Source organism: Phycodurus eques, chromosome 13 (genome assembly GCF_024500275.1).
Source record: "Phycodurus eques isolate BA_2022a chromosome 13, UOR_Pequ_1.1, whole genome shotgun sequence".
Taxonomy (NCBI): Eukaryota; Metazoa; Chordata; class Actinopteri; order Syngnathiformes; family Syngnathidae; genus Phycodurus; species Phycodurus eques.
In genome coordinates this window covers 25,928,000-25,955,978 of record NC_084537.1, presented here as the reverse complement: position 1 = coordinate 25,955,978, position 27,979 = coordinate 25,928,000, and the positions used below count along the sequence as shown (strand labels likewise).

Sequence of the window (27,979 nt, the reverse complement as noted above, 5' to 3'; positions counted from 1 at the left end):
CCAAGATTCATGGAAAATGGACTTTAATTCAAAGCTAAAAAAAAATAAACTTTGGAGGTACAAGTATGATGTCATCACGAGGTCACCAAAAAAACATTCCAGAATATTCTCTCTAGTGTGGTTGTGCCACAGTAAACGTCAAGAGGAGGAAGATCAGCGCTCGTCTGATTTTGTCGTCTTCAGAGGAAAAACTAAAAACTTTCCCGACGGCTCTCTGGATCACGTCAACTTGATCCTGCAGACAATTTCAAACAAATAGTCAAGCTCAACAAACGCTGACCGTGACGCCACATTAAATATGAAACGCGTGAAAAAATTCGGTAACCTGTGCCACGGCGGCCGCTGTTGTTCCACCAAAGGTTCCCATGGTAACCATGGCGAAGCTGGTGGTCCCAGGGTAGTCTTTCAGTTCCCTGCTTTAATTTGTCTAAGGGAGAAGAATGACAACGTTCAAGCATCAAATGAGAATTAGTTTGCTTTTTTTTTTTTTCTTCTTCCCCCCACAAAACAAAAAAAACACAAAAAAAAAGGATTGATGTCAAAGTTCAATTCTAACTCTTCACCACATTCCTGCGCCACACAACAGCAATAAAGGCTTTCTATTCTATTCACATAGTTGATAGTTTGGCTTTTTTTTTTTTTTTTTTTTTTTTTAACACTTTTGCTTCAACATGAAACCCGGCGGCATCGTTTGGCCTATTTTTGGGGGTCTACAGCCACCCTAAAATTTGGTGTATCAGTCACCATTTCTTTAACATGTTGACCATGACCAAGCGAAAACTCTCCACTATTTACAGCTCAGTAGCTTAGCAAATTATTCCCCTCCAAAACATTTTGCCAATCACCGTGCAGATTTTGTCTGACAACAAGTAATCACCACAGCAAAGTGAGGAAGCGAATGATGAAGCGCTGTGGATTCGGGGATGTTAGCCCTATTGTAGCTGGTTTAATGCTACAGTCAGTTTTCGGATGCCCCCTGGTGGCCCCCCATTGTAATGCACTCATCCCCATGAAAACGATCACCGAGTCGCGTCTTGAAAATAATGAATAAAAGTGGTGAAATGTAAGCCGACTTTACTGTACGTTTACGCCAATCATTTCTGAGTGTTGCCGAGTGGACCGGGGCTGTTATCGTTGCCTGCAAAACGACATCCGTCGTGTGGTGTCCCGTTTTCATTGCTGCATTTTTGGAAGCTGGCTTCCACTCTCTCAAACATGAACTAAGCTTCATGTCGTTAGTTAGTCGTTTAATTGAAAAGACCATCTGGAAACTAGCTTGGGACGATTAAAATCGATGCGCGATTGTGAATGTGTTTGCAACACTAATCTTGGATTTTTGCTCCAGTAACCTGGGACTTGCTCGCAACCTGAAAGTTACGACTTGAGAATTACTTATGAACTGCACGTTACTTACTCCCTCCCACCTCCGAAGTTGTATTGTAGGGAGTGGAGTGTAGGCGTCAGTGGTGGTTTGTGACTTTTCCATCAACTTACCGCGATGATAGCCAGTGGTGGTCAGCATTCTGTCAGCAGCTGGGTCGAGGGCACTGGCGTCCCTATCGGGTCCATCCAGGACGGACCTTTTGTTCCGGCTCAGTGAGATTTTGCCATTGTTTTTCCTGAATGTTATAGTGGGCAAAGGCGACTCTTCCCCGGGCTCGTCCACGGAGTGCCTCGGGAATTGGAGTTTGCTTTTGCCGTCAATCCTGGTCGGAGGGAGACGCCACTGCTCGTAGATCTTCTGTTTGATCGGACTCCTGCCTTTGGAACTCACGGTCAGAACGTCTGGCGCGCGACGGGTCAGAGCGTGGTGACGTTTGCGTCCGGCCGAGCCAAAGAGCACCAGCTCCACAGGCAGCTTGCGCTTCGCCGGCGACGCTTCTTTGTTACGTTTGCTTAGATTCTTGCGGAGATGTTTGGTTTTCAGCTTCTTTCGGCACGGAATGCTGATACCAGAATGCTTGGCTCTCTTTCGTTTTTTCTTCGCGGCCGCTAAACGTTTGGCAGCAAGGCAGAGCGGCCTCTCGCCTGGGAATGGTTCGGTTGCGATCACTTCCACACGGTGACGATTCCCGAATGTCCACATTTCAGTCGGACAAGAAACTTGGGATGGTAAAACTAAGACTGGCTGGGAGACATTTGCCATTTCTTGGTCATCATCTTGTTGGGAGACATTTGCCATGTCTTGGGCATCTTTTTGGGTAAACCTTCCCATCACTTGGTCATCATCTTGTTGGGACAACGCTCCGTTATCTTCTTGTTGGCAGACATTTGCCATCTCTTGGTTTTTATTTTGGGCAACCTTTCTTGTCTCTCGGTCATCTAGTTGGGAGATATTTGCCATCGCGTGGTCGTCAACTTGTTGGGTAACCTTTCCCGACTCTTGGTCATCTTGTTGGCAGGCATTTGCCATCTCATGCTCATTTTGTTGGTAGACCTCTTCCGACTCTCGGTCAACTACTTGTTCTTGCTTCTGTTGGGCAAAAATCTCTCTCTCGTCATCTTCCTTTTGTTCCATCAATGGCGATGCGTCCCGGGATTGATGGGAATCCATCGATCGGTTGCCTGCATGCCTACGGAGTGAGACGTCACGATCCTCACACCTCATTTCTGCCGCCACGTCTTCAAGATCGTTCTGCAGCGCCTCTCGTTTTTTCGCAAAAAGGATTTCATCCCAGTGTTCGAAGAGCGACTCCAACTCCGCTTCAACCTGATCCTCCTCCCCTCGTTCGGAGTCCCCTTTGTCGACGCTCATTTCAGGCTCCACGGAGCCTTTCGGGTCCCCCTTGAGAGGAGCTTCTTCTGCGTGATGTATGCTCTCATAGATGGCTTTGGCCTCCTCTTGGGGCAAAACGTGGATGACAAATGAGTACACGTCATCTGGGTCATCACCGGGAGATGCAGACGTAGCAGAGTCTATCTCCGGCTCATCGTGTGCCTGTTCCAATTCTTGTACTCCTTGTTTCTTTTCTTGTTGTTTGTCTTCCAAGGAGGTGGATTTGGCCTCTGGCAAAGGAGCCTCAGCTCCCGCAGGTCCCGATGGCGTAAGCGCTTCTGGTAGTCGTGCATGATGCAGGAAGTTCCTCTCAAAGCCGAACTCCTTATCGATGTCATCGAGCTGTCGGTTGATGTTCCGCCAGAACGATGAGTATGGCATTTCGGAGTAGACCTCACCGTCTTGCAGCACCTGAAGGCTACAAATGTTCAAGTCACACTTGGCTTCTGTCAGCACTAGAGTGTCTGGTGCCAAGTGCTCATCACAAAACATATAAGCTTCGTTCATGACGTCCTTGTACCAGCCTGTGCAGAGTTTATTCAGCAATATTTTGGGATCTTTCCAGAACATGTTGATTATATATTCAGAATTAAATAGGACAGAAGACTCAGGAGAGTTCATCTGGGCTTGATGGTAGTCTCTGACGAGTACCGCTAAATCTGCTTGAGTCCACATCCGTGTCAAAAGAGACTGGAGTCTAACACTGGCTGGTCTCTGACTTTGAATCTTATGCTCTTCTGGCTGAAGAGGTGGTGGAGCATTGTGGTCCTGATGTTTCCTAACTGGGCTCGCCGTCTGACCCCCTGTATCGCCTGCTGACGGGTCCTTCTGGGCAGAAGCACCACGTGCACTTGCCGAAAGCAGGCCAGCGAGCTCCAGACATTCCCCCGAAACAGGCTGCATGACGGCAACTGTTCGCAGAGCTGAGCAACTGGGTGACGAGGGGTTGACGGTGGGGAGTTCGAGTGCTTCAGGGTTTTGCATCTGCGCAACATCAAGCATTGGCGTCTGGTTCTGGCAGCGGCTTCTGTTGTCCGGTTTGCTTAGCTGTGACAACTCTCCGGGAACACGCACCGCTTCCGGCTCTGGTGGCTTTGGTGCCCGCACTCCATGAAGTGATGAAGACTGACAGTATTGTCTGACGTGCACCCTCGTTGGCATCCTCACTGGTGTCCTCACCGGCAGACTTTCTGGTATCCTCTCTGGCATCCTTGCTTGTGCCCTTGCTTTCATCGCTATACTTTTTTGAGTGCGATGGCGTATAATCTGCCATTTCATTTCTGGAACTTTTTGGACAATCTTGCTGCCGCGCAACTCCAACGCGTTTAATAACGTGACCCCCGCGTCCGGCTGTTGCCGAGGTGTCCGATTGGTGTTGCCGCCGGAAAAAAACTGCCCACGTGTTGGGACGCAGTTGTGTGGATATGGCGGTGGCACTTTCTGGTAGACTCCACTACTGTGCACGTGGTGTTCAGGTACAACACCGTGGCCGTGGCCCACTCCTGATGGGCCCCACGAGGTAGGGAGCAGGTTCTGGTAGGCCGGCATGTCTCTCTGGGCGCAGGAAGTGGGTTCTGTGCTCCACGTCGACGACTCCTGCCCCGTGTTGTAATGACAAACTCTAGAGGAGACAAAGTGGTGTCCGTTGTTTGCACCTTGTGGACCAGTGGAGAAGTTGGTCTGAGAGACACGCGACACATTCTGGTAGCCTCTGCCGTCCTGACCAGGAAATGTGGTTGGCCAATTGGCACCGCCACCTGTCTGGTAAGGGCACAGGTTCTGTGCGCCGGAATAGTTCCACATTCTGTCTGCTGAGGCCTGCATTGTGTCCTCAGCTGGAGCCTGGAGGCGACGTCCCTGAAAGAGGTCCAAACAGGCGACACAATCAGTGGAGGAGTAACGACATTTGAATGCCCGTCAAAGTTCCAAAACTTGCAAACATTCCTTCATTTTATTCTTTTCATCATCTTCCTTCTATGTCTGAGGTGGACCTTCACCACACTTTCATGCACCCATCTTTTTCTTTTTCTTTTTTTTGTCAATGGAAAATCTGTATCCCTTTTATGCCGGAACAGGTTTACTGTATCGCAGTGGAGGTTTGAAGCTTCCGCTGTGGTATTCCAATTGAGGTTTATTGAGAATCAGAATTGATCAGTCAAACAGAGCAAAGTTTCGAGAAGGGAGAGTGAAACAAAGACAAAAGACAAAGCACTAATTGTAAACAGGATGAGAGAAGTAAATCATTACATTATTTACAACACTGAAACATTAAATATGACCCCGTGCCACTCCCCCAGCCAACCGCCCCACACGCCCCGCCCTGCCACCCCCAGAGGAGCCAGACGCCCCCCCAGCCCGAGGGAGGGAGGGAGGAAGAGTGTCTCTTGTTTGTCGGAAAGGAGCGCGGATAGGGGCGCCTGACAAGGGAACGATAAGGGGGGAACCCAAGGAGCAGCCGCGGCCCATGAGAGGTCAGCCCCAAACACCGAGCGGTCATCCGGCCCAGGGGGGCCCCGTCGGGAGCACCGCCACGCGAGTGAGTGAGACCCATCTCCCCCCCCGTTACTATGACTGCCAGGTCCCCGACTGGCAGTCATTGGCCCTACCCCGTGTATCAGCGCCCCCCCCCCCCCCCCCCCGCGTGGTGTGGTACACTAAAATCTGGAGAGGTCAGTGAGCCGAGGGGGTGGAGGCAGGGCGGACAGGCACTACTGCCTAAAAGCACAACCCCCCCGCCCGCCCCCAAACTCACCACCACCCAGAGATAGGTGTATGTGGTGCATTAAAACATGGGGAGTGTGTGTGATGCATTTCAATTCTAGGGGACGGACGGACCGGGAAACAGCACAGACGTGCTGTCAGAGAAGTTTCTGCAAAACAACCGAGGCAAGCGTCGAAGTGAACTCACACCAACCAAGATTGTCCTTCTCTGCTCGCGAGGGACAGCAGAGCAACTCACTGGGAAAGTGCTCACCAAGTCTGTCCAAGAATTGCTGCCCTCGTCCGCGATTTAGTTGAAGCGAAGCGGGATGCGACACAATGGAACTTGACCGAAATGCGCAGCTGCGCCGGAAAAATGCTCCGATCGTTTCCTCTTATTCTAACAGACAGCATAGTTGCGTAAGTGTGAAACAGACAGCTTCATTGTCTCGTCCCCAAATCCGCGCGGGCCAATTTCTACAAAGTGTGAATATGCTTTAAACACGATAACTATAATAGTAACGAATTCTTTCACACGTGCCGGAACCCGATATGTTTTCACCCAAATAAGACATTTGCAAACATCGGATTTTACTTAGGAAAACAATCATCAACATATTTGCCCATTTTTCTAACAGATGTTCCGAACCAAACCATTAACTGAATCTTCATCTACTTATGTTTGTGTATTTTCTACAGTTTCAATTTGTAATAACGGCCTGTTTCAATAAAGGGGTGGAAAAAAAATTATTCATCAATTAATCAAATGATCGGCAGATAAATGGATTATTAGACTTATTGTTAGTTGCGGCCCTAAAGTCACTTCCTCGACGTCTCCCGAGAGCCTCCGGGCAATCCGCAAGACAAAAGAGAACTTCAACAGATGCTCCTCATGACGGTGGCAACAAAAAGGGGGAAGCAATAAAAGAAAAAAGGAAAAACAACTGCTCGTAAAATTCAGGTGACTACTTGTTAACCCCCATTTTTACAAAACAAAGTCAGTAGCTTTGTCTTCATGACGTGTGTGTTGACGTTTACCACCAAACTCAACAGAAAACAAAGTATGACTTCAGGACACCTTAGGTATTTAAAACAAACCACATAGACTCTTAACATTTCAGTCCACTAACGCTAACTAGCATCTCTGTTGCGTTGCTTTAACCATTTAAGAAAGCGATTGGAAACCGCAACAACATGTACACTGACAGAAACACTCACATTCCGATATCCTTCATCCTTTGCGTAGAATGACTAATATTGGCGCTGTACCGATGAGCCGAGAGAGGAGTTTCGATGTTATTATGAATCCCACTTGCGTTCTAGGCAGGACATGACCCGCTGCAATATGACTGGCAGGCCCGCGGAGAAGTCGAGTGAGATTCATAACGCCTCAAGGAGAAGCATTCAGTGGATGCAACATGAAAAAAAGTATTTTATTTAGTTATTTTTTATTTCGTTTCATGATGCCATTACTATATGTTTTTATAAAGTACAATGTTTTCCACACTACAACTTTTTTTGAGAGGCTGGAACAGATTAACGGCATTTGCATTCATTCCAATGAGGAAAGAGGATTTGAGATAGCATTGTGGTCACAGAATGAAACTTTCAAGGCGCCACCCTACACTCCACCATAAAGTTTGCAATGTGGGGGTTAAGGGTGATGTTCTAGGAAAACCTAAAATGTTTTACGGGGGAAACTTAATTTGACCTTTTCAATGCACATGCGCGATTGTTTCAAGAAACCTTTTGCACAACTTGCGGCAAAATTCTCAGCTGGTGTGTGCCAGTTTGATTTGTGACTGTGAGGCCGGCGTCGGTCGGGGCGGGGGGAGTAGAAACAGGCCAAATTCCTTCCTTCGTGCCCTTGGGCTGCAAGTCATAACTCAGCAGCTTCCTCCCAGGAACAATCAACCACTTACATTGTTGATCTAGTGTGTGCGCCAACTAACACAAATAGGTCTGTCACCATCAAATCTTTTTAGCATCGATTATCCTATCGACTATTCCATTCAATATTCCTCCCGCCCCCGCAAATAATAATAATTTTTAAAAAATCAATCAAAAAATTCAAGTGTCTTTACGACCAACATGCATTTTATGGTGATTTATGAGGGATGGACTTCCATCCTTAAAACGGCAAATGTTGGTGACGAGTGTATGAGATCAATTTGGTGTACAGCATTTGAGAAAACAACAACATTAGCCAATGCTATTAGCATTAACACGATAGCAATGAGCATTTTAGTTGAAAAAAGGCTAACTACCATTCAGCTTCCTCACACTTCCCATGTCGTCGTATGTACATCACACATCCACGTCTTAAAAATCGCTTACAGACGCTCGTCCGTCATTGCTGGCCAAGTTTCTCCGTCTGCAAAAAAATGTCCGTGTGAAACGCGGGTTCCGGCGGCGCAAACGTGCGTCCGCGGCGCTTCAAAGCAGAAATTTGGCCTCGGCCAATTTTTGAACTGCACTTAACAAGAGTTCTTCCATTTCTTTTCCCAGCCCGAAACAAGACACGCGTCTGGAAACACGACGACTGCCGAAAGCTCTCACATTCATTTCCTTGTACAACGCAAGTGACGAAGAAGGACCATGTCTTCTACTCGCTCATCAAGTCGCAACGCAGCACAACGAAAGGTTTTTTTCTTGCTTATGAAATGTGGAAGTGTCTAATTTCGGCCGGCCTCCGGCCCACTGAAATAAATAAAACGAGGTTTTTCTTATGACGCGGATGTCTAATTTTAGCACACTGCCTTTGCATGGGCAACATTTGTTTTGTCTGGCAGCTCCGGCTTTACGATTGCGGCCCAAAAAGAAATCACCATCGGTAGTTTAATCACAATTATTGCTCATGAAAAATCTATTTGTATTGCGCTACTTTTTAAGAAACAATATGCAACAGTTTTAATAAGAAATACGAATTTTAAAAAAATAAACGTACCCAAAGAAATTCGACTTTAGCAAGGGCTAACTGATGAACAAACGTGCAATCATGAATTGCAACTTAATGGAACGGGAAAATAATAATAATAATAATAATAATCAACGCATCTCACCGTGCAACCGCGGCGGACCTTGCGGCTCAGACTTCCTCGATGTGCCGGCTCGGCAACTCCGCACACCAGTTGACCAACATGCACGTGTTACGGTGTTCGTTGAACGAATAAGTTCGATAGAAACACTCGAATTATCACTGACAACATAGGTTATACTAACATATCAACTCACAGTGTTTATAGACACTAAAAAAAAAAAAAGAACCCCACCGCAGCACTCGACAGTAAGCACTGCCTTGATCGTTTCCCACATCCTATCCCCTCCGCTTGTCTGTCCTCTCTTATCTTGTTCTCTTGGTCAGCGAAGGCCCTCGCACGCGATGTACCGATGCCATGATCATACGTAGACTTATTTGTGCGCTGTTGTGTTGTGCAACCTAACCTCCGTAGCAAAATGTTCCGATAATCGCGCAACTGTGAAACGACATGTCAGCAGGGCGCATAAAAAAAAAAAAAAACGGCTACATAGCAGGAGGTTTGTGCCAAGAAGAGAGATTGCTGTGGCCTTGGATCCACCCTGCTCAAGTTTTCAACACCGTATATAATCTCGCACTGAACGCTGAGAAAGCGCACATTTGAGCAGATTTAAGAAGCTGCAGCCTTTGCCTGTAGTACATTTGGGCCCAGAATATTCTGCAATAAAGATCTTCAAGAAGTTCATTTCCAGTCTCATTCTCACCATCCGAAATTCAACGAACACGCGAAGGCCTGGCGGAGAAAAGCCCCCTTCAACATTAGTTATTGCACGTCTTCACCGGCACCCCCGCACCCCCTCCAATCTAAAAATAACTGTTATAATGTTATTTGTGTTCAAATATCTAGACTGAATATCGAGACTATTGTTCCGCTTCGGTTCTCACCTAGTCCACTATCCCGCCGTCCGTCCCGTAAATCCCTTTTCTGTCTGGCTGCATTTTCACCCTTTGCACCAAACAAAGGAAGGTAAGAAATGTTTCGAGCGGGGCACCCACACATACTTCCTGACTGATTAGGTTACGATCAACTGTGTTCGCGACCAAGGTCGATGTTCTCGATAACACTTGGAAACTCCCCCCACTTTGCATTTTGAGTAACAAGAAAAAGAGAAGCAGCAGTCGATCCGGACGGCCGCGCTGCAGACTCTGCAGCCTTGACTCGTGGGCGAATCCCAGCACGCTCGTAGGACTCGGATCATTTGCTCAGTACCAAATCGAACTTACTTCTCGGTCAGATCGTTGACATCGACTCCCTCCACAAGCTGATCAAGAGAAGGACCGGAAACACGACAGGGGCCTGAAACGGGTCTCATAGATGTAGCTTACGGCGCAAATTAAAAGACCAAAATGAAACAACAGTCGTCGCGTACCAGACGAGTCACCGTTAAGCGCTCATCTGACTTGAGTATTCCTCGTCTGCTTTTTTCCTAACTGATGACTTGAATTTTCAACTCCGGTATTTAAAGGAAGCTTAAAATCTTTCATCCTTTTACTCAACTTACATATCATAGCTAAGAAAGCCTTGTGACATCATTTCTTTATGTTCTTCAAACAAAGTTCTTTTTTATGTCTTTGGCTAGATAGCCTGATAGATACGGACGGACGGGAACGGCTGCTCAAAAGAACTTTTACTCAAGAAAAACGATGCCGTTATCCGGTTTACTTTTGCCTGACAACAGAAAGCCTAACTGCAGCGAGTACGAGTTTCTCAACATACCTGAAGGAGTAATCCAAACAAAGTCTCTCCGTCAAAGCAGTCAGATCAAGAAATGTGCGCGCGACAAGCAAGGACGTTTGCCTCTGAAACAGAAAAAGAACTTTATGCAACGCTGTTGAAGGATGCCGTTCTCCGCCGGTCCTTCGCGTGTTCGTTGAATTTCGGACGGTGAGAATGTCGGGGTCAAAATCAGAGACTGGAAATGAACTTCTTGAAGATCTTTTATTGCAGAATATTCTGGGCACAAATGTTCTACAGGCAAAGGCCGCAGCTGCTCAAATGCGAGCGTTCTCAGCGTTCAGTGCGAGATTATGTACAGTGTTCAGGGCGGTGTTTAAAGCTTGACCAGAGTGGATCCAAGGCCACAGCAATATCTCTTCTTGGCACAAAACATCCTGTTCTGCGCAGTTACGCGATTATCAGAACATTTTGCTACCGAGGTTAGCTTACACAACATAACTGTGCACAAATAAGTCTATGTATGATCATGACATCGGTATATCGCGTGCGAGGGCCTTCAACGCGTAGAATCCAGTGGGAAAAAGGGCACAAAACCCATGCGACTTACAATTTCAATCTTTCCCAGGACCGTAAAGACAAAGATGGAGTTCGGTGCTAAACCGAAGCCAAGTCAAAATGTTGGGAGCATCGGAAGATATAACATCACCGGGGGAAAAAAACTATCATTCGCATCGTCAGAGCCAAACGCTTATCTTGCTTAGCGGTAACCGTGAAGTAGCAGATAAATCCAATAACCGCCGAGCGCCGAGGTGAGAGACGCTCTTGTTCTCGGAGCTTGTGCCACATCGGCATCTGCATCAAATCACCAAAGACTATTTGAGAGCCCTGATAAAGTGGCGATGTCAACTTTCCCAAACAAATTCAGCCGGCCGCTTCGGCTCAACACACGGCCGGCTGGTCTGCGAGTCGAGAGGACTGCGTTTCTTTGAGAACTTTTCTAGCAAAGAGGCGACCCGTTTAGGGGAAAAGGCCCACACCTGAACAAAGTTGGAGTCAGACAACTGAGGGCTAACCGCTTTCGACTCCGAGGCTGTCGAACGGGCCCGGAGCGGATCTTGCGCTGCCGCCAGGAGCTAGAGAGGAACTCCTGCCTCGCCACCCAAGAACCCGGCAGAGGAGTCAACCGCAGAAGCTCCTTCATCACCTTCAGCTCGGGACCAGAATGCTGCATCATCTCCACCCTCCAGAGATTCGTCACCCAAAACTATCTTACAACAGCAACACAAATAGACTCAAAAACGTATCCGAGTCCATGTACTTTGCTCATCTTGACTCAAGAGAAAGCTGAAGATTGCTCAATCTGGCATGGAAAATATCATTTTGGCCTCAGGATGTTTTTGTTCCTTTAATGCTGACCTGAAACCATTGTTTTAATTTGAATCCACAAAAAGGGACTCCAGTCTGCCTGCTCAATAACAATAGCGAAAGGTCTGCGCAGGTGTGAAGCTGCAAGATGAAAGGGAAGCCCCACCCCCTTGACAACTTTCCTTCTTGACCACCTGCCGTGGTCTTTGGGAAGCGTCTGCCGCGGTGCGCAAAGGGGCACACGAGGACCCGTCGCGATGGCGCCTGGAAACCGATCGTCGACGGGGGCTGCCCGACAAAACCCGTTTGGATGCCCCCGATTCTCCTGATAATCGGCAAAGTTTGGCTTGTTGAAGACGTCTCTCCTTTCGTCCAAAAAACTTCTCGAGTTCTAACCTTCCCTCTCCGCCTGTGAGGGTCAAGAATAGGAATAGTTTTTTGCCGTTGCCCAGGGGGCTCGGTCAAACGGCTGTCGTTCACTCGCCGTATGACAAAAGGCTGGCGAGGGCCGCTCGTCCCGTCGAACGAGGAGAGCCGTCAGGAAACGGTTCTCGGCAAACGATGGGTGATGCTTCACACCTCCTCTGTTTACAGAGGGCTGGATTCAAGGTGAAACGTCTTCAACAAACTTCTAAGCAGAGTCCAGTGGCACGCAATGTGGGGGTAGGTGGCAGTTTTGGTGGGGGACGGGGGCGGGGGGGGGGGCACAGTTGCCTGAGTCACGAGTAAGTATGTGTTTGTTGTGTTTTTGCAGGTTTTTTTGTGCATTCGTTGCCGCCGGCGTGACTCGGAACCCGTCGCCAGCCATGCCGCAAGTTCGTCGACTCGAGATGAAGCTTCGCTACGGTAAAATGCCAAGTCGCCAAGCTGCTTCCAAACTTTTTGGGGGGTACACGTGAACACTTCATTCCCGGCCGCGGGTACTTCCAGCCGACATACATTTTTGTATGTCGGATTGCAGACAGGATCGGGTGCCCGCCCAATCTCGAAGGTTCAATTCATGGATCGTCAAAAGGTCAATGTTGTTTTCGTCTTCCGGTTGAGGCGCTCGGCCCAGGCGATGGCCGAACAAGCTCTGCTTTGCTCGCCGGGCGACGCGCAGATCTTTTACGTAAGTACGCTAAATACATCAACATGACATGAAAAGCAAGAAAAACGATCACAATTCCAACGACTCACTTATTTGAGATGCGTTCAATACTTGAGTACATTTAATGTGAGAAAATTACTTTTAAGATGTGAATGCATTTAATGTCGAATACTTAAGCACTATTCTGCAAGGTGACTTTAACTTGTACCAAAGTGACTTACTGTTAAGGTACTTGTACTTTTACTCAAATATTGCTTGCAGGTACATATTGATGAAATCACACAAAAAAATAAAAATAAAAACTTTTACTTTCAATACTTATTTTCAATAAATGGGAGTGCTTACGCAATCATTTTTTAAAAATCAGGTATAATAGCGGTCATATGTGCAGCTTTCAAATCACCTTTATTTTCTAAATACAACTTTCGAGCCGAATTAACCTTTCTCCCAGGTGGGACTGGCGACTGGCGACTGGCTGCTGGCTGCAATGACGTGACATCGCTCTTTTCAACCCAGAGCGTCGATGTCCATCTATTAGTTGCAGGCTTTTATTTTGAAGGCGCGTGAGCAAACGCGCCATCGGAATAATCGTGGCCGCGCCATCTTGATTTGATTGCTCGTCAAAGTTGACGGGACTCCCTCAAATCTGGACTTTGGAAAAGAACGACGACGAACGACAATGTGAAGAAACGAAGCAGAAGGCTCGTGACTTACCTGACGAAAACTTTCTTCTGCCGTGTCGCTCTGCTTGCAGAAGGACGAGTCCGGAAATGGCGAGCACTTTGGCTGCGCGCCTCGCGGTTCCCCAACACAACTTTGGAGTTTTTTGTTGGCCTTCATCTGTGGCCGCAGCGCGGCGATGACGTCACTTGGGGGCGTGGCCGCGAGGCCGCCTTGCCAGTGGAAAAACATCTTTTAAAAAAAAAACAAAAAGGAAAACGAAACAAATGACCAACGCGAAACTCCACGTTATTGATAGAGACCTGCAAGAAAACCAACGCAGCTGTGCTGCACGTCAATCAATGAATATCGTCAACATGAAACAACAACAAAGACAAATTGAAGACGAAAACAAGGGCAGTCGGAACAGTCGCATTGTCATGGGACAGTGCGATATCGGCGTTGCCAGTCCGCCTGTGTGAGCAGCTTATTATTCAAATTAATTCAATTAAAATGTCGCGTTGCAAGTTCCCGTCGAAGCCGCCGTGTCGAACTCGAGGCCCGGGGGCCAGATCCGGCCCACTGCGTCATTTTCTGTGGCCCGTGAAAGCAAATTATTTGCGTTTACTTCATGTTTTCCACTCAAATTTGTTCCAAAGTTGAAAATTGTCTCCGCTTTTCATAACTCACAATCACGCCTACGGGCAATTTAGTCTCCAATCCACCGAGCACGCATGTTTTGGAGATGTGGGAGGAAAGCGCAGTACCCAGAGAAAAGCCACACAGGCCCACGGGGAGAGCATGCAAACTCCGCACGGGCCGGGATTTGAACCCGCAACCTCACGACGGTGAGGCAGATGTGCAAACCGGTCGGTCACCGTGCCGCTTGTTACGAAACCCATCCATCCATCCATCCATTTTCTGTCGCGCGTGCCGGAGCCTATCCGGCTGTCATCGGGCAGGAGGCGGGGTACGCCCTGAACCGGTCGCCAGCCAATCGCGGGGCACATACAAACAAACGACCATTCGCACTCACAGTCACACCTACGGGCAATTTAGAGTCCCCGATTAATGCATGTTTTTGGGATGTGGGAGGAAAGCGGAGTGCCCGGAGAAAACCCACGCAGGCACGGGGAGAACGTGCAAACTCCACACGGGCGGGGCCGGGGATTGAACCCGGGTCCTCAGAACTGTGAGGCTGACGCTCTGTGCCGCCTGTTACGAAACCACTTTTTCAAATAAATTGAACAATAGTTGAGCAAATTGTTTTCCTTCATATTTCAAAACAAATTAGCCATCGATTTTGTGTGTGTATGTAATATGATCAGGCGATTACACGTTTCGATAGGCTTGGTCCTCTTAAGGGAAAAGCATAACCGCAGTGCGGCCTGCGACCAAACGGAGTTTGACGCCGCTGGTCGAGGCTGTTAACCGCAGGAACTTTCCGTCACTCGAACCGCCAGGAAACATTTGTTGTGCTCGTCCGCTGCGCTGATGTTTACCTTCGCTAACCACTCTTGGACTTTGTCCAATTTGCTATTTTTATTGATCTCACCTACTGAAAACTCCACCACAACACACACACACACACACACATACACTAATCTGTCATTTTTAATTCTTTATTTTTAGCATTTCCATGGGTTGACCATCAAAAATCGACACAAGTCGGACCTAGATTTTCAAAGAAAGTCCTTACAAATTTCAAATTGAAAGTGGTAGGGGGCTCCACATGACACCCGGCCCCAATCGTTACCTGGTTGGGGGTCGTGAGTTGGGGGGGGGGGGATGGGCGCTCGTTTGGATTCAAGCCGTAGATAAAGATTTTTATCTGCGGCTCTGGTTTGGATGCCCTCTCCCGGGCAGATGTCTGGGACCACGTCCCCCTCCCCCCTCCGGCCCCCTTTGCGTGGCGTCACAGATCAAACGAGGCGAAGTCCACGCATCTCAACGGGGGCGGATGTTGCCCCCGCTCCCCGCCATTTGCTTTTCTTCCATAAACGTGGGAATGAATTTGTTGAAATCAAATGTACAAATGAAAACCGTGCCATTTTTCTCGCCGTGGGCAGGCGGGGGCTCAGCGCCCCGAAACCTTCGATCGCTCAGTCACAACGCAGTTGTGCAAAGTTGTCCAAACCTTCACATTCAAAGACAGTTTGATGACGTCGCGTACGATAGAATTCTAACAATTACAACACTCTCATTCAGCTCATTCGAGTTTTGGTGTACAAACCCACAAGTACAATAAAATGAAAAAGATATTCTCGCGCTCCAATCGTTTTTTATTATTTTATTTTATTTTATATATTTTATATATTTTATATATGTTATTATTATTTTTTTTATTTATTTATTGAAAAACTGCAAATGGTGAGGAGAGGAAAACAAGTCAAAGGGGAGTTTGCGATTGAAGATGACATGAAGTCCTCCTCGCCAGTAGTTGGCGCTGCAGTGCAGCAAATCATCATGTGCATCAGATGGAAAGAAAGAAAAAGAAACCGTTTTGTACAAATTAGCTGTAATGGAGCTCATTAAATATCAAAAGTGCTGGTACAAAAGGACTCTGAAAAAAAAGTGGTATGGAACATCCCTGATGAAAATAAAACACATTGCACTCACCATAGATATGAAAATGTATTTCTGTATGTCAGGCTCGCAGTATTTTGTTTTGCGGACTCGGAGACGACGAGCCTCGGACGTGTCGGAAGCGGGTCCCCGCCCGCTCGGTCCTCGGCGCTCGCCGACACGTCGGCGGAGTCGTTCGGCCAAAGAATTTGCTCGCGGACGATCGATTGAAGAAACCGGAGGGCATCTGATCCGCGCGAGCCGGGCGGGACGCTGGCTCCAAATGAACAAAGCAGAGCGTTCTAGTGTACTTGACTCGACTTTGTAGACTGCCTTCCTTGCTCTGACTGGCCAGAAGAACGGAGATGATCTCATCTTTCTGGCCAGAGGCAAGATTTAATTGAGTTTTTCGTGGAATTAACTCGGCCGAGCGACATGACAGCTGGAGCGCCTGACCTCATTTGTCTTTTGCAATTAAGGTCTCGTTCAAGGGTCCCTTTCATCGATTCCGTCATCAAGCAGACTTTGTTTAGAACGGAAGCGATTAGACTCGAACAGAATAGAGCACAGTAGAGTTTATTGCCTTGTGTACAAGTTAAAAAGAGGTTAAAACAGGTACACTGGAATTCTTGTGCGTGTCCCCCGAGTCAGTACAAACAAACAAACAAACAAACAAACACGTGCATTCCAGAAAAACAAAGGACACATGAAAAGTAGGAAAAGAGCAGCGGCGGGCGGTGCGTTTGGGACCAGTGGGGACCTTCGGTGCGTGGGGACCTCGTCCACCTCTTAAAAGTGGACTTTGCAGTTTCAAAGGGAAAACAAAACAAAAAAAACACTTTTGGTCATATTTGTTCAAACTGTCTGTCCTGGGTGGACAGCGGGTAAGTTTATCGCTTCTTTTATATTTTTGATTGTACATTCCAAAAACATACAACATCAAACCGCTAGCAATGGCTAAGTGTTAGAATAATTGGACATAAGTTGTCTCATGTTGACTCTCATCCTATTTCAAAGCATTCATTCAGCAGTAGAATGTTGACGGTGTCATGAACGTTGACGTCTGTGAAGAGGACTGTGCCTCCATCGATCGATAGCGGCCGGCACATTTGGCGCTCGAAGGTCGAAGGTTGAAACAATCGGCGCTGATGAAGAACACATCTGCATCTGCACAATGAGTCGTATCTGCGATTGTTTTGCCCTTATCTCAAGATAGCAGCAGCAACGTCTGTGGAATGAGGAACCACCCTAAGGAAATAAAAAGGGGGGGATCGGCAGAGTGTGCTCAGAGCGGTAGGAGGTTGTAACTGCGTGCAACTCTGTCCGTTCTCCTCGCGAGTAAAAGAACCACACTCTTGCCTTCCTTCCTTGTTTATTGTTTATTAAATGTTCTAGGTTGTTGGAACCTGACGCTAAGAGCGTCTCGTTTACTGCTCACGTTTGTACAATGCACCTCTCGTACTCGTTCACGTTTGTGAGAGATGCGAGGGCCGAGAGGCTACCTTCAAATCGTGCTTTTAATACCACCGCTATCATCTCGCAAAATAATGGACAAAAAACGCAATATGACAACGAAATGAAGATAATTGACTGTTGGACATAAATGAGTACAATTTCATGTCATTTTTAAAAGTAGGTCAGTGCCTCTGATGGTGTTTCGGCCAGGAGAAAAGGCCCTGCTGGCCCTGACAGTTTGTCACGTGACTTTTGCCCTTTTGCTGTTTTTGACTTCTTCTTTTTCTTGGACTCTTCACCTGTTCTTGTTTTATGCAAAGTTACGTTTATCTTATGCTGCGCGGTGGGCGACTGTTTAGCACGTCCGCCTCGCACTTGTGAGATTGCGGGTTCAAATCCCGGCCCGACCTGTGCGGAGTTTGCAGGTTCTCCCCCGGGCCTTTGTGGCACCGCTTTCCTCCTAAATCCCTGAAACACGCATCCTCCATTAATCGAAGACTCGAAATTGCCCGTTGGTGTGAATGTGAGTGTGAATGGTTGTTTGTTTCTTTGTGGCCTGCGATTGACTGGCGACCAGTTCAGGGTGTACCCCGCCTCCTGCCCGAAGATAGCTGGGATGGGCGCCAGCACGCCCGCGACCCACATGGGGAGAAGTGGATGGATGAATTTCTGTAAGATTATGAGTTATTTCATGATTACAGTTATTTTTTTTTTTTTTTTTAATGACACCATAGTGTAGCGCTGTAGTTGAAAAGGCAAACTTGGTCTCCACCCCAAACCAGCACATGGCGGTAATGCACCTCAACGCTATTTGCACCAAGCGAAGAAGACATCGAAGCAAAAGAAGAAGAAAAAGTAGTCGTCGTCTCCCCCCTTTTTCCTTTTAATACTTTTAATGCTTCCTCCAGAACAAAGTCATCTAATTCGGGTCGAGTGTTGTCGTCTCATCACATTTGACCGCTTTGCTGTTCCTGTCGTGTGGACATGAAGCACAATGTCCGGCACACGGCTAACAGTTAGCTAGCTCGCCGTTGCCTGACAACAGCCCGCAAACTCATCCGCTTAGCTTAGCCGCATGCTAACTTGTCTCGTCTCCTCTCTGGTTCGGACGTGGGCAAGTCGGCGGGGAAAGAAAAAAGGAGGTCGTCTGCTCGGGAGCCGAGATGGCGGACGACGGTCGCCGCGGCTGGGAGGAGGACGAACGCGGCCCGGGAGCTTCTCACCACGGCTTCGTGCTCATGGAGGCGCTCCTGGACAAGCTGAAAATGTTAAACTGCGACCACGAGCTGCTGGAAAAACACAACATGAAACCTCTCTCCAGGTAGGTCACACACAAGCGACAGTATATTGCCCTAGTATTATATTTGTGCCTGCTTGAATATTAACTATTAAACTGGGCGACGAGCTGCTGGAAAAACACAACACGAAGCCTCTTCCCAAGTCACCGACGTCATCTCATATCATTAGGCTAGTGCCAAAGGCAATATTAAATGCAATATTAACTATGAAACGGACGACGAGCTGCTGGAAAAACACATTGAGTCTCCAGGTAACTAATAATAGCGTCACAAAATCAGTATCCTCTAAATAGAACAAATTCCGAAAAACTAAAAACAACATTTTCAAAACATTCCCCCAAACAGAAAAAATATTCTTAAACACATTACAAAACAACCAACAACAATAAAAAGCCCCCCTCCAAGGAAATGCAATATGTTCTGTATTAGTCACATCATAATAATAGTGGTAAATGAAATCAAATTTGTATAGTGCTGTTGTGGTACAGCATGCCATATGTGTGTGTAAATGTCAAACCATTAACTATTCAACGATGGCAAGGAGCAGCTGGCCAAACATTTTGCAGGTGAGCAATAATAGCTTGACATAAAATTGTATGTCTCTCATATGTTGTATTTTTGTCAATCTTTATTTTACCCGTCGGTGTCATTGACATCAAGATACCCAGACCCCAGCTAAACTGTTTGGTTGAAAAAAAGGAAGCGTCGTGGTCCCAAATGGGCATCGTAGCGCCCGTAAGCTCAAAGACGGCGACGAGCTGCCGCCCGCGGAGCGTCGGAGTCGCGTTCGGTCGGCAGCTCGAATTCGGCCTCACGAATGTGCTACGTTGCCTTGCAGACATTACTTTGTGTCCAGCCCTTACCTGCCGCACAATCCCGGCGAGCAATTCTACGTGTTCACCGTCACGGCCGCCTGGCTCATCAACGCGGCGGGCAGAAGCTTCGCCGAACCTCAGGAGGACGACGAGCCCGCCGCCGCCGTCGCCAACATCCTGACCGAGCTCAGGGCGCTCGTAAACGTTCTTTTCTTTCGTCCTCCTTTCATTAGCCGACCACAACACACAATTCCTTCTGTTTTGTGTTTAGGGTGTGAAGGTGGACTTCCCGCCGTCCAAGCTGAAGTCCGGTTCAGGTGAGCACGTGTGCTTCGTGTTGAACACGCTGGCTGAACACGCGCTCAAGAGGCGGGGATTCTCCTTTAAAAGGTGCTCATTGGTCGCCTTCGTGTGTGCGTGTGTGTGTGTGTGTGTGTGTGTGTGTGCTTTGCAATAATTCAGTGGACATTGTGCTGCTCCTTCTGGTGTGTGCATCGTGGCCACCTGGAGGTAGTATAATACGGACATCCAGATTTATGGAGCTTCTCAGTAAGCTGCTGTAATATTAGTCGTTCATCGTGGAGGACAAAGAATATATACCTGAGGTTTAGGGCTATATATGTGTTGCTCCACCACTGTTCAAATGTCCATTGCTCGAATGGTTAGAGCGTGTCAACACGATGCTAGTCATTAGTCCGTCGACGGCGTTTTGCGTTGTTTGTTAGCGTTAAGCTAAAGGGACGTAATTAAGAGAGAGCTGCGTGGTTGTTTGGAATAAGTACGTCAAGTTTAGGAGTAAACTCGAACTGGGAGAGACGTTAAACAGCTGGAAGTGAACGCAGGCGTTTCCCTTCCTTCGTACCTTTTGTCAAATAAAAGACGTTACTGATATACGTCACATTGTTGGCACACTGTTGTTCATTTCAGACCAAAGTACCCGACGGACACCGCAGAAGAAGAATCGGTGATGGACGACCACGCCGAACTGACACTCAACAAAACGGACCACGTCGTCGTACGTCTCCTCCTCTTCATAATTCTCCCTTTCCTCTTCCTCCTCCTTTGTCTTCGGTGCAAAAAGTCAAAATCTTATTTAGTGTTCTTATTTCTCGTGAAAACATCTCACGCTACTTACTTTAGGACAATTTTGACTCTTTTTCTAATTTTTCAACAAGGCAGACTTGTTTTAAGATACAACATCTAATTTGAAGAATCTCAAACAACTACACGTCTCGTTTTTATCTTTTGTCGGTGCTTGTTTTGAGATGTTCATGTTTGCGCATCTTCAGGAGGATGACGACGAAGACGAGGAGAACCTGGTGGACTTGGAGGCGCCGACCCCGCAGAGCAGCCTCAAAGTGAGCCGTCGGCACGCGTAACCGTCGCGAGCGAGAACCGCTTTGATCCCGCGTTGTGCCGACAGGAAGCGGCGGCGGCCAAACCCGAGGACATCCAGCGCGCCACGGTGGACGCGGCCGCGTGGAACCTGGAGGTGGAACGAGTCCTGCCCCTCCTCAAAGTCACCATCAGGACCGACAACAAGGTTGACCACCTCCTCAAACGTCTCCAAATGATGGGTTTCCCCACTTTTGGACATTCTACTCCTGCTCCATATTCTTCCAACTACCTTCTAGCGAGTATCTTAGCTCACGGGTTTTTCCATTTACGAGCCGTCGCTTGGTTGATTTTCGGCGTTGTGTTTTGCCAGCCAAAATTTGAGGGACAAGCTCTGGGGAAGAGAAAAGTCAAATGGAGCAACGAAGGCACCGTCATACCCTGGCACGTGGGAAAGGGCGCTGACGCACTTTAACATGTTTACTGAACCTGACCAACAGTCAAACACACAAATGCAAAATGAAAACACTCACAAGGAGACGCTAACGCTGAACGAACCGCATGGCAACTGGCCAATCAGAGCTGGAGTCCTGGCGTCACTCGCTAGGCCACGCCTCTTAAAGGCACACGCCCAAATGTATTTGGCGTGAACCCTTTGGAATTTCTTCAATTTCAGCCGAAATTGGTCATCAAATGTGTTCCGATCTTCACAAAAAGGAAACGGTCCACTTAAGCAATACCAACCACTATTTATGTTTTACAATTTTTCTTGACAAAATTCAGGACGCGCAGGAAACTATTTTCCACGCTCCAAAAATGTCCAGTTTTTCCACAATTCCACATTTTCGACATGAACAAAACTCTGTTCAAGCGAACAAGACATTCAACCTAAACGTTCCTCGGCTTTCGCATTCCACCTTGGGGCTGTTGGCCTCCTGCGGCGCAGCTGGGAAAGTCCTTTTCACTTCCTCCAATTGCCACATTTTCAGGATTGCACAAATTAACGGAGGTGTTTGACACATTTACCTCCTCCTGCGATATTTCTCTACCGACTCATTTCAAATACTTTCACTATTCCATATTTCTAATCAAATAAGAGACAATTGACAAAATGACCTCCTCTTTCCATGTCTCCACCCATTCAAATCATTCATTCATCTTCCGTTCCGCTTCTCCTCACGCGGGTGGCGAGCGTGCCGGAGCCTATCCCGGCTATCTTCGGGCGAGAGGCGGGGCCAATCGCAGCCATTCAAATCATTCCAACTTTTAAATGTTCAGCTCATTTGAGACATCTTGGGGACTATTTTCTGTATTACAATAATTTCCCCTTTTTCAGAATTCCACACTCTTTTCAATAAAAGAAGAGACATTGAACATATTTACCTCCTCCTCCTCCTCCCTCATTTCTCCACCAATTCTAACCGTTCATCATCAAATTGTTCCGATCATTCAAGATACAGAACATTAGCAAAATTCCCACACCTTTTCGTCATAAAGTTCCCAAATGAAGATGTTACATACTTACCTCCTCCTCCTTCCACATTTCTTAACCGATTCACACGATTCCAACTTTCAATTGTTCGGCTCATTCAGAACATCTTAGGAATGATTTATTTCCGTTTTCCATGACTGAATTCCCAATTCATGGAGACATTTTACAAATCTACCTGAGCCTCTATCATTTCAGTTCTGCTTTTTTTCTGTCGCACATTTAACATTTCTTCCACTTTCACCAATTCGACAGGATTTCAGTTCAACCTCAGCTCTTCAGCACCCCAGTCTGCCAATCCAGAGGCACTGTCCCCGATGTCCACGCGATGTTGCAGAGGCGTGTCGACCAGGACACCCCCAGAACATCCAGAGCCTTTAGGAACTCCGGGCGAATCTCATCCACCCCCCGGGGCCTTGCCACCGAGGAGCTTTTTAACCACCTCGGTGACCTCGACCCCAGAGATAGGAGAGCCCGCCTCAGAGAACCCAGACTCTGCTTCCTCACGGGAAGGCGTGTCAGTGGCATTGAGGAGGTCTTCGAAGTATTCTCCCCACCAATTCACAACGTCCCGAGTCGAGGTCGGCAGCGCCACATCCCCGCTATACACGGTGTTGATGGTGTACTGCTTCCCCCTCCTGAGACGCCGGTCGGTGGACCAGAATTTCCTCGAAGCCGTCCGGAAGTCTTTCTCCGTGGCCTCACCGAACTCCTCCCATACGTGAGTTTTTGCTTCAGGGACCACCGAAGCTGCATTCCGCTTGGCCAGCCGGTACCCGTCAGCTGCCTCAGGAGTCCCGCAGGCCAAAAAGGCCCGATGGGACTCCTTCTTCAGCTTGACGGCATCCCTCACCGCTGGTGTCCACCAACGGGTTTGGCGATTGTCGCCACGACAGGCACCGACCACCTTACGGCCACTGCTCCGGTCGGCCGCCTCGGCAACGGAGACGCGGAACACGGTCCACTCGGACTCGATGTCCCCCGCCTCCCCCGGAACGTGAGCAAAGTTCTGCCGGAGGTGGGAGTTGAAACTCCTTCCGACGGGGGATCCTGCCACACGTTCCCAGCGGACCCTCACAATACGTTTGGGCCCGCCACGTCGGACCGGCATCTTCCCCCACCGTCGGAGCCGACTCACCACCAGGTGGTGATCGGTTGACCGCTCCGCCCCTCTCTTCACCCGAGTGTCCGAGATATACGGCCGCAAGTCCGATGACATACGACCGCAAAGTCGATCATCGAACTGCGACCTAGGGTGTCCTGGTGCCAAGTGCACGTGTGGACACCGTTATGCTTGAACATGGTGTTCGTTATGGACAATCCGTGGTGAGCACAGAAGTCCAATAACAGAACACCGCTCGGGTTCTGATCGGGGGAAGGGGGGGCGTTCCCGCCAATCAAGCCCTTCCAGGTCTCACTGTCATTGCCCACGTGAGGATTGAAGTCCCCCAGCAGAACGACGGAGTCCCCAGCGGGAATCCCCTCCAAGGGTGGGTACTCTAAACTGCTGTTTGGCACAGAGGCACAAACAACAGTCAGGACCCGTCCCCCCGCCCAAAGGCGGAAGGAGGCTGCCCTCTCGTCCACCGTGGTGAACCCCAACGTACAGACGCCGAGCTGGGGGGGGGGGGGGGGGGGGGGGGGGTTCAATAAGTATACCCACACCTGCTCGGCGCCTCTCACCGTGGGCAACTCCAGAGTGGAAGAGAGTCCAATCCACAGGTGGTGAGCCCATGGGAAGCACTCCGTAGTCCATATTCATAATTTCACCTCTTTCTTTGTTTTGTTTTTTTTCGCTGTGGTTTGAGCAGGACTGGAGGGTCCACGTGGACCAGATGCACCGGCACCAGGACGGAATCAAGTCTTCCCTCCGTGAGGCTAAGGTGCGTTCACTGACCTGCTGCGGGGAAGGACTTCGTAGTCTTCGGGGCGGGGCCTTGAATTGAGAACGTAAGGAAGGCGCTGCTTCCTTTTTGCCGCACGGCCAAACGTTGGGTCGTGGGTCCGTGAGCCTCCCCCGTGCGCTCGTATGAGCGGCGCGCACGTCAACGTCTCAGAAGACAAGCGACCGCCACTCGCTCCGTATAATCGTGATAGAGTAGGAGAAGTTGCGATGATTATTTGATGTTTTCAGCCTGGAATGAAATGTTACTCTGTGTCGTTCTTTTGTGCATGCGATGTCCCCCCCGTCTCCAGGCAGCGTAAATAGAATATTGAACATTTGCATCCCAATCACTAATACTGGAAAACCTGCCAAATGGAGGATTGATGATTATATTTGTGTTGGGATCAGATGGAGCTTTGATTGGAATTAAGTAGAATAACAAATCGTTTTCACTCCCTTCATTCTTCGTGATATATGTCAGCTTCTATAGATAAATGGCACAAGTTGATTGAGGATTGTTAACCCGACATGTGCAAAAAATGGCTTGATCGATTTCAGGGGATACAACTTAAAGCTTTGGGTTAAAAAGCAACTCGATAAATTAGAATGAGAAAACTAGAAAAAAGTTCATTTCAAAAACTCATCGATTGTTTTCTGATTTTGTTTTGAACGAAAACCCACATTTCCCCATTTCCAAGAAATGATCGTGTTGCAAAAGCAAAGAAGTTAAGAAACGGTCCAAAAGATCGAAATATGGCAATGAAGTTGGAATATTTCCTTGTGTCGAATGAATCCGCATCAGTTACGAGTTTGACTTTTGGAATTGCAATGCTGGAATGCAATCAACTCTTGGGAAGTATTCTCATTTATCGAGAGGCACCTGCACGTTGATTTCGTCGTATGTCTGCAAATATCGATTTATGGATTCCGCATAAAGAAGAGGAGGAGAAGAGTTTCTGTTGAGAGGCTGACAGTTTGGAAAGTTTCATTGCTTATTAAAATAGCCGGTTCATTGGATCATCGATTATTGAATTGTCAAAGTTAAGAGCATCATATGTTTTTGGGAAGTTTGATTGTTTGCAGAAGCGGATATCAAAGAAAGCGAGCCGTTGGCGGCCCACGCATAAACTTGTTCAGACTCCGCTGCCGAGCGTTACTTTTCAACGTCTGCCGCAGCTTTTTTTTATTATTATCTTTATTGTAACGTCACGTGATAAATCAAGGACGTCGATTGCCATCGTTTGATTCTGAGAAACGGTTGTCCTCACGTCGTCTTGTGGCGTGGACGCGCTCGCTCAGGGCTTCCTGGACAAGCTGCAGGAGGACATCAGCAGGACTTTGGAGAAGGTGTCCAGTCGGGAGAAGTACGTGAACAAGCAGCTGGAAGCCGTCATCGGCGAACATCGCGCCGCCCGCGCCGAACTCAGCGAGGTTCGACCGGGCCTCTTACAGCATCCTCTTTCTGTTCCTCATTTTCTACTCTGCTTCTCATTTTTTCCTCCTCCTCGTCTTCCACCAGGTCAGGGAGCGCTACCGACAGGCCAGCGGGGGCGTGGCCCAGAGGACGCAACTCCTGGCAGAGGTCAGTGAAGGCATCACGCCACTGGAAACCATGTTTGATGTCACCTCACTTGACTGACAGGGAACGGACACACAAACTACTCAGGACATGGGGACTAAGATGTCTTAGTAACCAGTACAAATATGTGACTAGTGACTTGGTCTAGTCAGGACATGGGGACTGGTGACTAGTCAGAATGTGAACCTCAAAAGTATTTTTAGTCCCAATAAATCTGGTTACATTTCAAATAAGACTCATCACCTAAAAGCTAACTTGTCTTCAGACAAGCTATTTTTTGCTTGAAATGAGTCAACGGTGAGGTTCGGGCGGCGGCGTTGTTGTTGTGAAATTTCAGCTGAGTGAGGAGTTGGAGAAGGTGAAGCGGGAGATGGAGGAGCGCGGGAGCAGCATGTCGGACGCAGGTGAGATCGGCCGGCGTCCTTTTCGCCCGTTCCCTCGACGCGGCTAACTGGTATATGCGCGTTTAGCGGCGGTGGTGAAGATCAAGCAGAGCGTGACCAAGCTCAAGCAGGAGACGGTGCGGATGGACGTGCGTGCGGGCATCGTGCGCCACATGCTGCTGCAGGCCAAACTCAAGCGCAAGTCCAACTTGATGAGCGCCGACGATACGCAAACCTTCGCCTAGTCGTGGCCGGTACGTCTTTGACATTTGTTTTTTTTCTTGATATTATTTACTGTCATTAGTTTTGAGACTTTACAATAAATCTTCTCAGATATTCAAAATACAATAAAATGCAGTCGATTTAAAGCGAGTGACCGACCGGCTGAGCTGTCAATCACATGCTTTTCGTAGAACAAAAGGAAGACATTGTTGTGGGTGTGTTTTGTACTTATGGACCACGTTTGATTTTCAAACAAACAGACGGACCGGGTCATTTGTAGTTAGATGTCACGTAGGGCCGCACGATTATTAGGATCCATCTTGCGGAACGGATATCGACTCTCGGGCCAAAGACCGCGCAGCCTGGCCTGGCCGGCTCGGGCCCGCGGCATAATCCACGCGGCGAACCCCCAACATTCCTTGAAGAAGCCGTCACGATGTATGTTTTAACTCGCATCCGTACTCGACAGAGATGAGGCTCCTTCTTCGTTCTGCCTAAAACCGAAGAACAAAAGACTTCTCAGCGAAGAGCCGACACGCTGGCCCAAAACGCTCTGCGTTGTCCCCCGGTGACCCGCAGCTCGACTGCGGGAGGAAGGACGATCGATGACTATTCTGCAAAGAACGGTCCCCTTCTTATCGGCCCTGAAAGCTCGCTCACCAGATCGAAAACCCGTATGATGACTTGACTGCAAACCATTTTGATGGAAATCAACAGTCCGCGGTCCGACCCTGCTGAAATCGCCGCTAAACCCACACGGTGGACAACCGGCAGCCCCTCATTAGTACATAAAATAAAATAAGAAATCACCTTCCTCATCTGTCAGTAAGATGCACAAAAAAAAACAGCTTGTTATTACGGTGTTTCAACAATAACAGTGGCTAGCTCTCCTCATCATCTATTGTAAGAGTCGATGCGCTCAACGGAGACCGCAACGCTGCCGCCGAGCGGACGGAGGGACAGGACTTCTCAACTTGTGTGTGTGTGTGAATATCTTGAAATCTGCGTTACGTTTGTCTCCAAAATAAATGCACCTTCAACAATTTACAAGCAGAATTACAAATGAGAAGTCATGATAGATGCACACACGGCATTAAAAAAGACGTGTAAATCGGGGCTATATTTGTGGATTTGAAAAATCGCGGATATATTACAACACACGTTACAACAGCGTACGTGTGTCGTAGTAAAAGAGTGTTGCGGCCATAAATGATCATGATTATTTGCTAAAAACAATCAAGTTGATCAGTTTGAACATGAAATATCTTGTCTTTGTCGTGTATTCAATGAATTATAGGTTGAACATGATTTGCAAATCATTGTATTTTGTTTTGATTTCTTTAACACAACGTCCCAACTTTATTGGAATTTGGGTTGTACTTGAGTGGTGTAAATAAGTGTTTTTCTGCGTGAAGAATTATAAAAATTTTTTTGCCTTATATTACTCTTCAGAATCTTCCAGATTGCTTAATTTATGTCAAAAAAAAAAAAAAAAAAAAAAAAGATTCTCTGCTTTGTCACCTTTTTCATGCCTTTTGTGTTTGCATGTCTGTAACCTGCTTTTTACTCGTATTGTAAAAATAGAATATTTCACTTTTTTTTTTTTTTACAATTATAATAAATGAACCAATTGTATTAAGATACAAT

General features: G+C 47.8%; 2 protein-coding genes across 9 annotated transcripts; one reads left to right on the top strand and one right to left on the bottom strand.

The window, feature by feature from the left end:
- Positions 1-6: 6 nt before the first annotated feature.
- On the bottom strand, positions 7-13,419 carry LOC133411486 (uncharacterized). 7 transcript variants are annotated; one of them, XM_061693935.1, is made up of 5 exons: positions 13,361-13,419; positions 9,738-10,313; positions 1,495-4,633; positions 326-427; positions 7-235 (listed from the first exon to the last, which is right to left on the bottom strand). In XM_061693935.1, the coding sequence occupies exons 3-5, from the start codon at positions 4,598-4,600 to the stop codon at positions 225-227; spliced, it is 3,219 nt and encodes a 1,072-aa protein (XP_061549919.1). In that variant the 5' UTR covers positions 4,601-4,633; positions 9,738-10,313; positions 13,361-13,419; the 3' UTR covers positions 7-224. The 7 variants fall into 7 exon arrangements, with proteins under 7 accessions (XP_061549919.1, XP_061549918.1, XP_061549920.1 ...); XM_061693934.1 differs by lacking the exon at positions 13,361-13,419 and having other exon boundaries at positions 9,738-10,481; XM_061693936.1 differs by lacking the exon at positions 13,361-13,419 and having other exon boundaries at positions 10,231-10,481.
- ift57 (intraflagellar transport 57 homolog (Chlamydomonas)) lies at positions 10,052-27,954 on the top strand. Of its 2 annotated transcripts, XM_061693942.1 has the most exons (15): positions 10,052-12,219; positions 12,311-12,402; positions 12,518-12,667; positions 18,446-18,647; positions 19,463-19,637; positions 19,711-19,829; positions 20,367-20,454; positions 20,729-20,797; positions 20,863-20,982; positions 24,075-24,146; positions 25,448-25,579; positions 25,668-25,730; positions 26,065-26,131; positions 26,198-26,364; positions 26,802-27,954. In XM_061693942.1, the coding sequence occupies exons 1-14, from the start codon at positions 12,212-12,214 to the stop codon at positions 26,353-26,355; spliced, it is 1,515 nt and encodes a 504-aa protein (XP_061549926.1). In that variant the 5' UTR covers positions 10,052-12,211; the 3' UTR covers positions 26,356-26,364; positions 26,802-27,954. The 2 variants fall into 2 exon arrangements, with proteins under 2 accessions (XP_061549926.1, XP_061549927.1); XM_061693943.1 differs by lacking the exon at positions 10,052-12,219 and adding an exon at positions 13,098-13,784 and having other exon boundaries at positions 12,319-12,667.
- The last annotated feature ends 25 nt before the right edge of the window (positions 27,955-27,979 follow it).

Bases quoted from the DNA above. Each gene is read 5' to 3' on its own strand.
- LOC133411486 (XM_061693933.1), bottom strand. The intron at 428-1,494 runs GTAAGTTGATGG...CTTCTCCCTTAG, and splicing joins CACCACTGGCTATCATCGCG to ACAAATTAAAGCAGGGAACT.
- ift57 (XM_061693942.1), top strand. The intron at 18,648-19,462 runs GTAGGTCACACA...GTTGCCTTGCAG, and splicing joins AACATGAAACCTCTCTCCAG to ACATTACTTTGTGTCCAGCC. The intron at 20,983-24,074 runs GTTGACCACCTC...TGGTTTGAGCAG, and splicing joins CCATCAGGACCGACAACAAG to GACTGGAGGGTCCACGTGGA.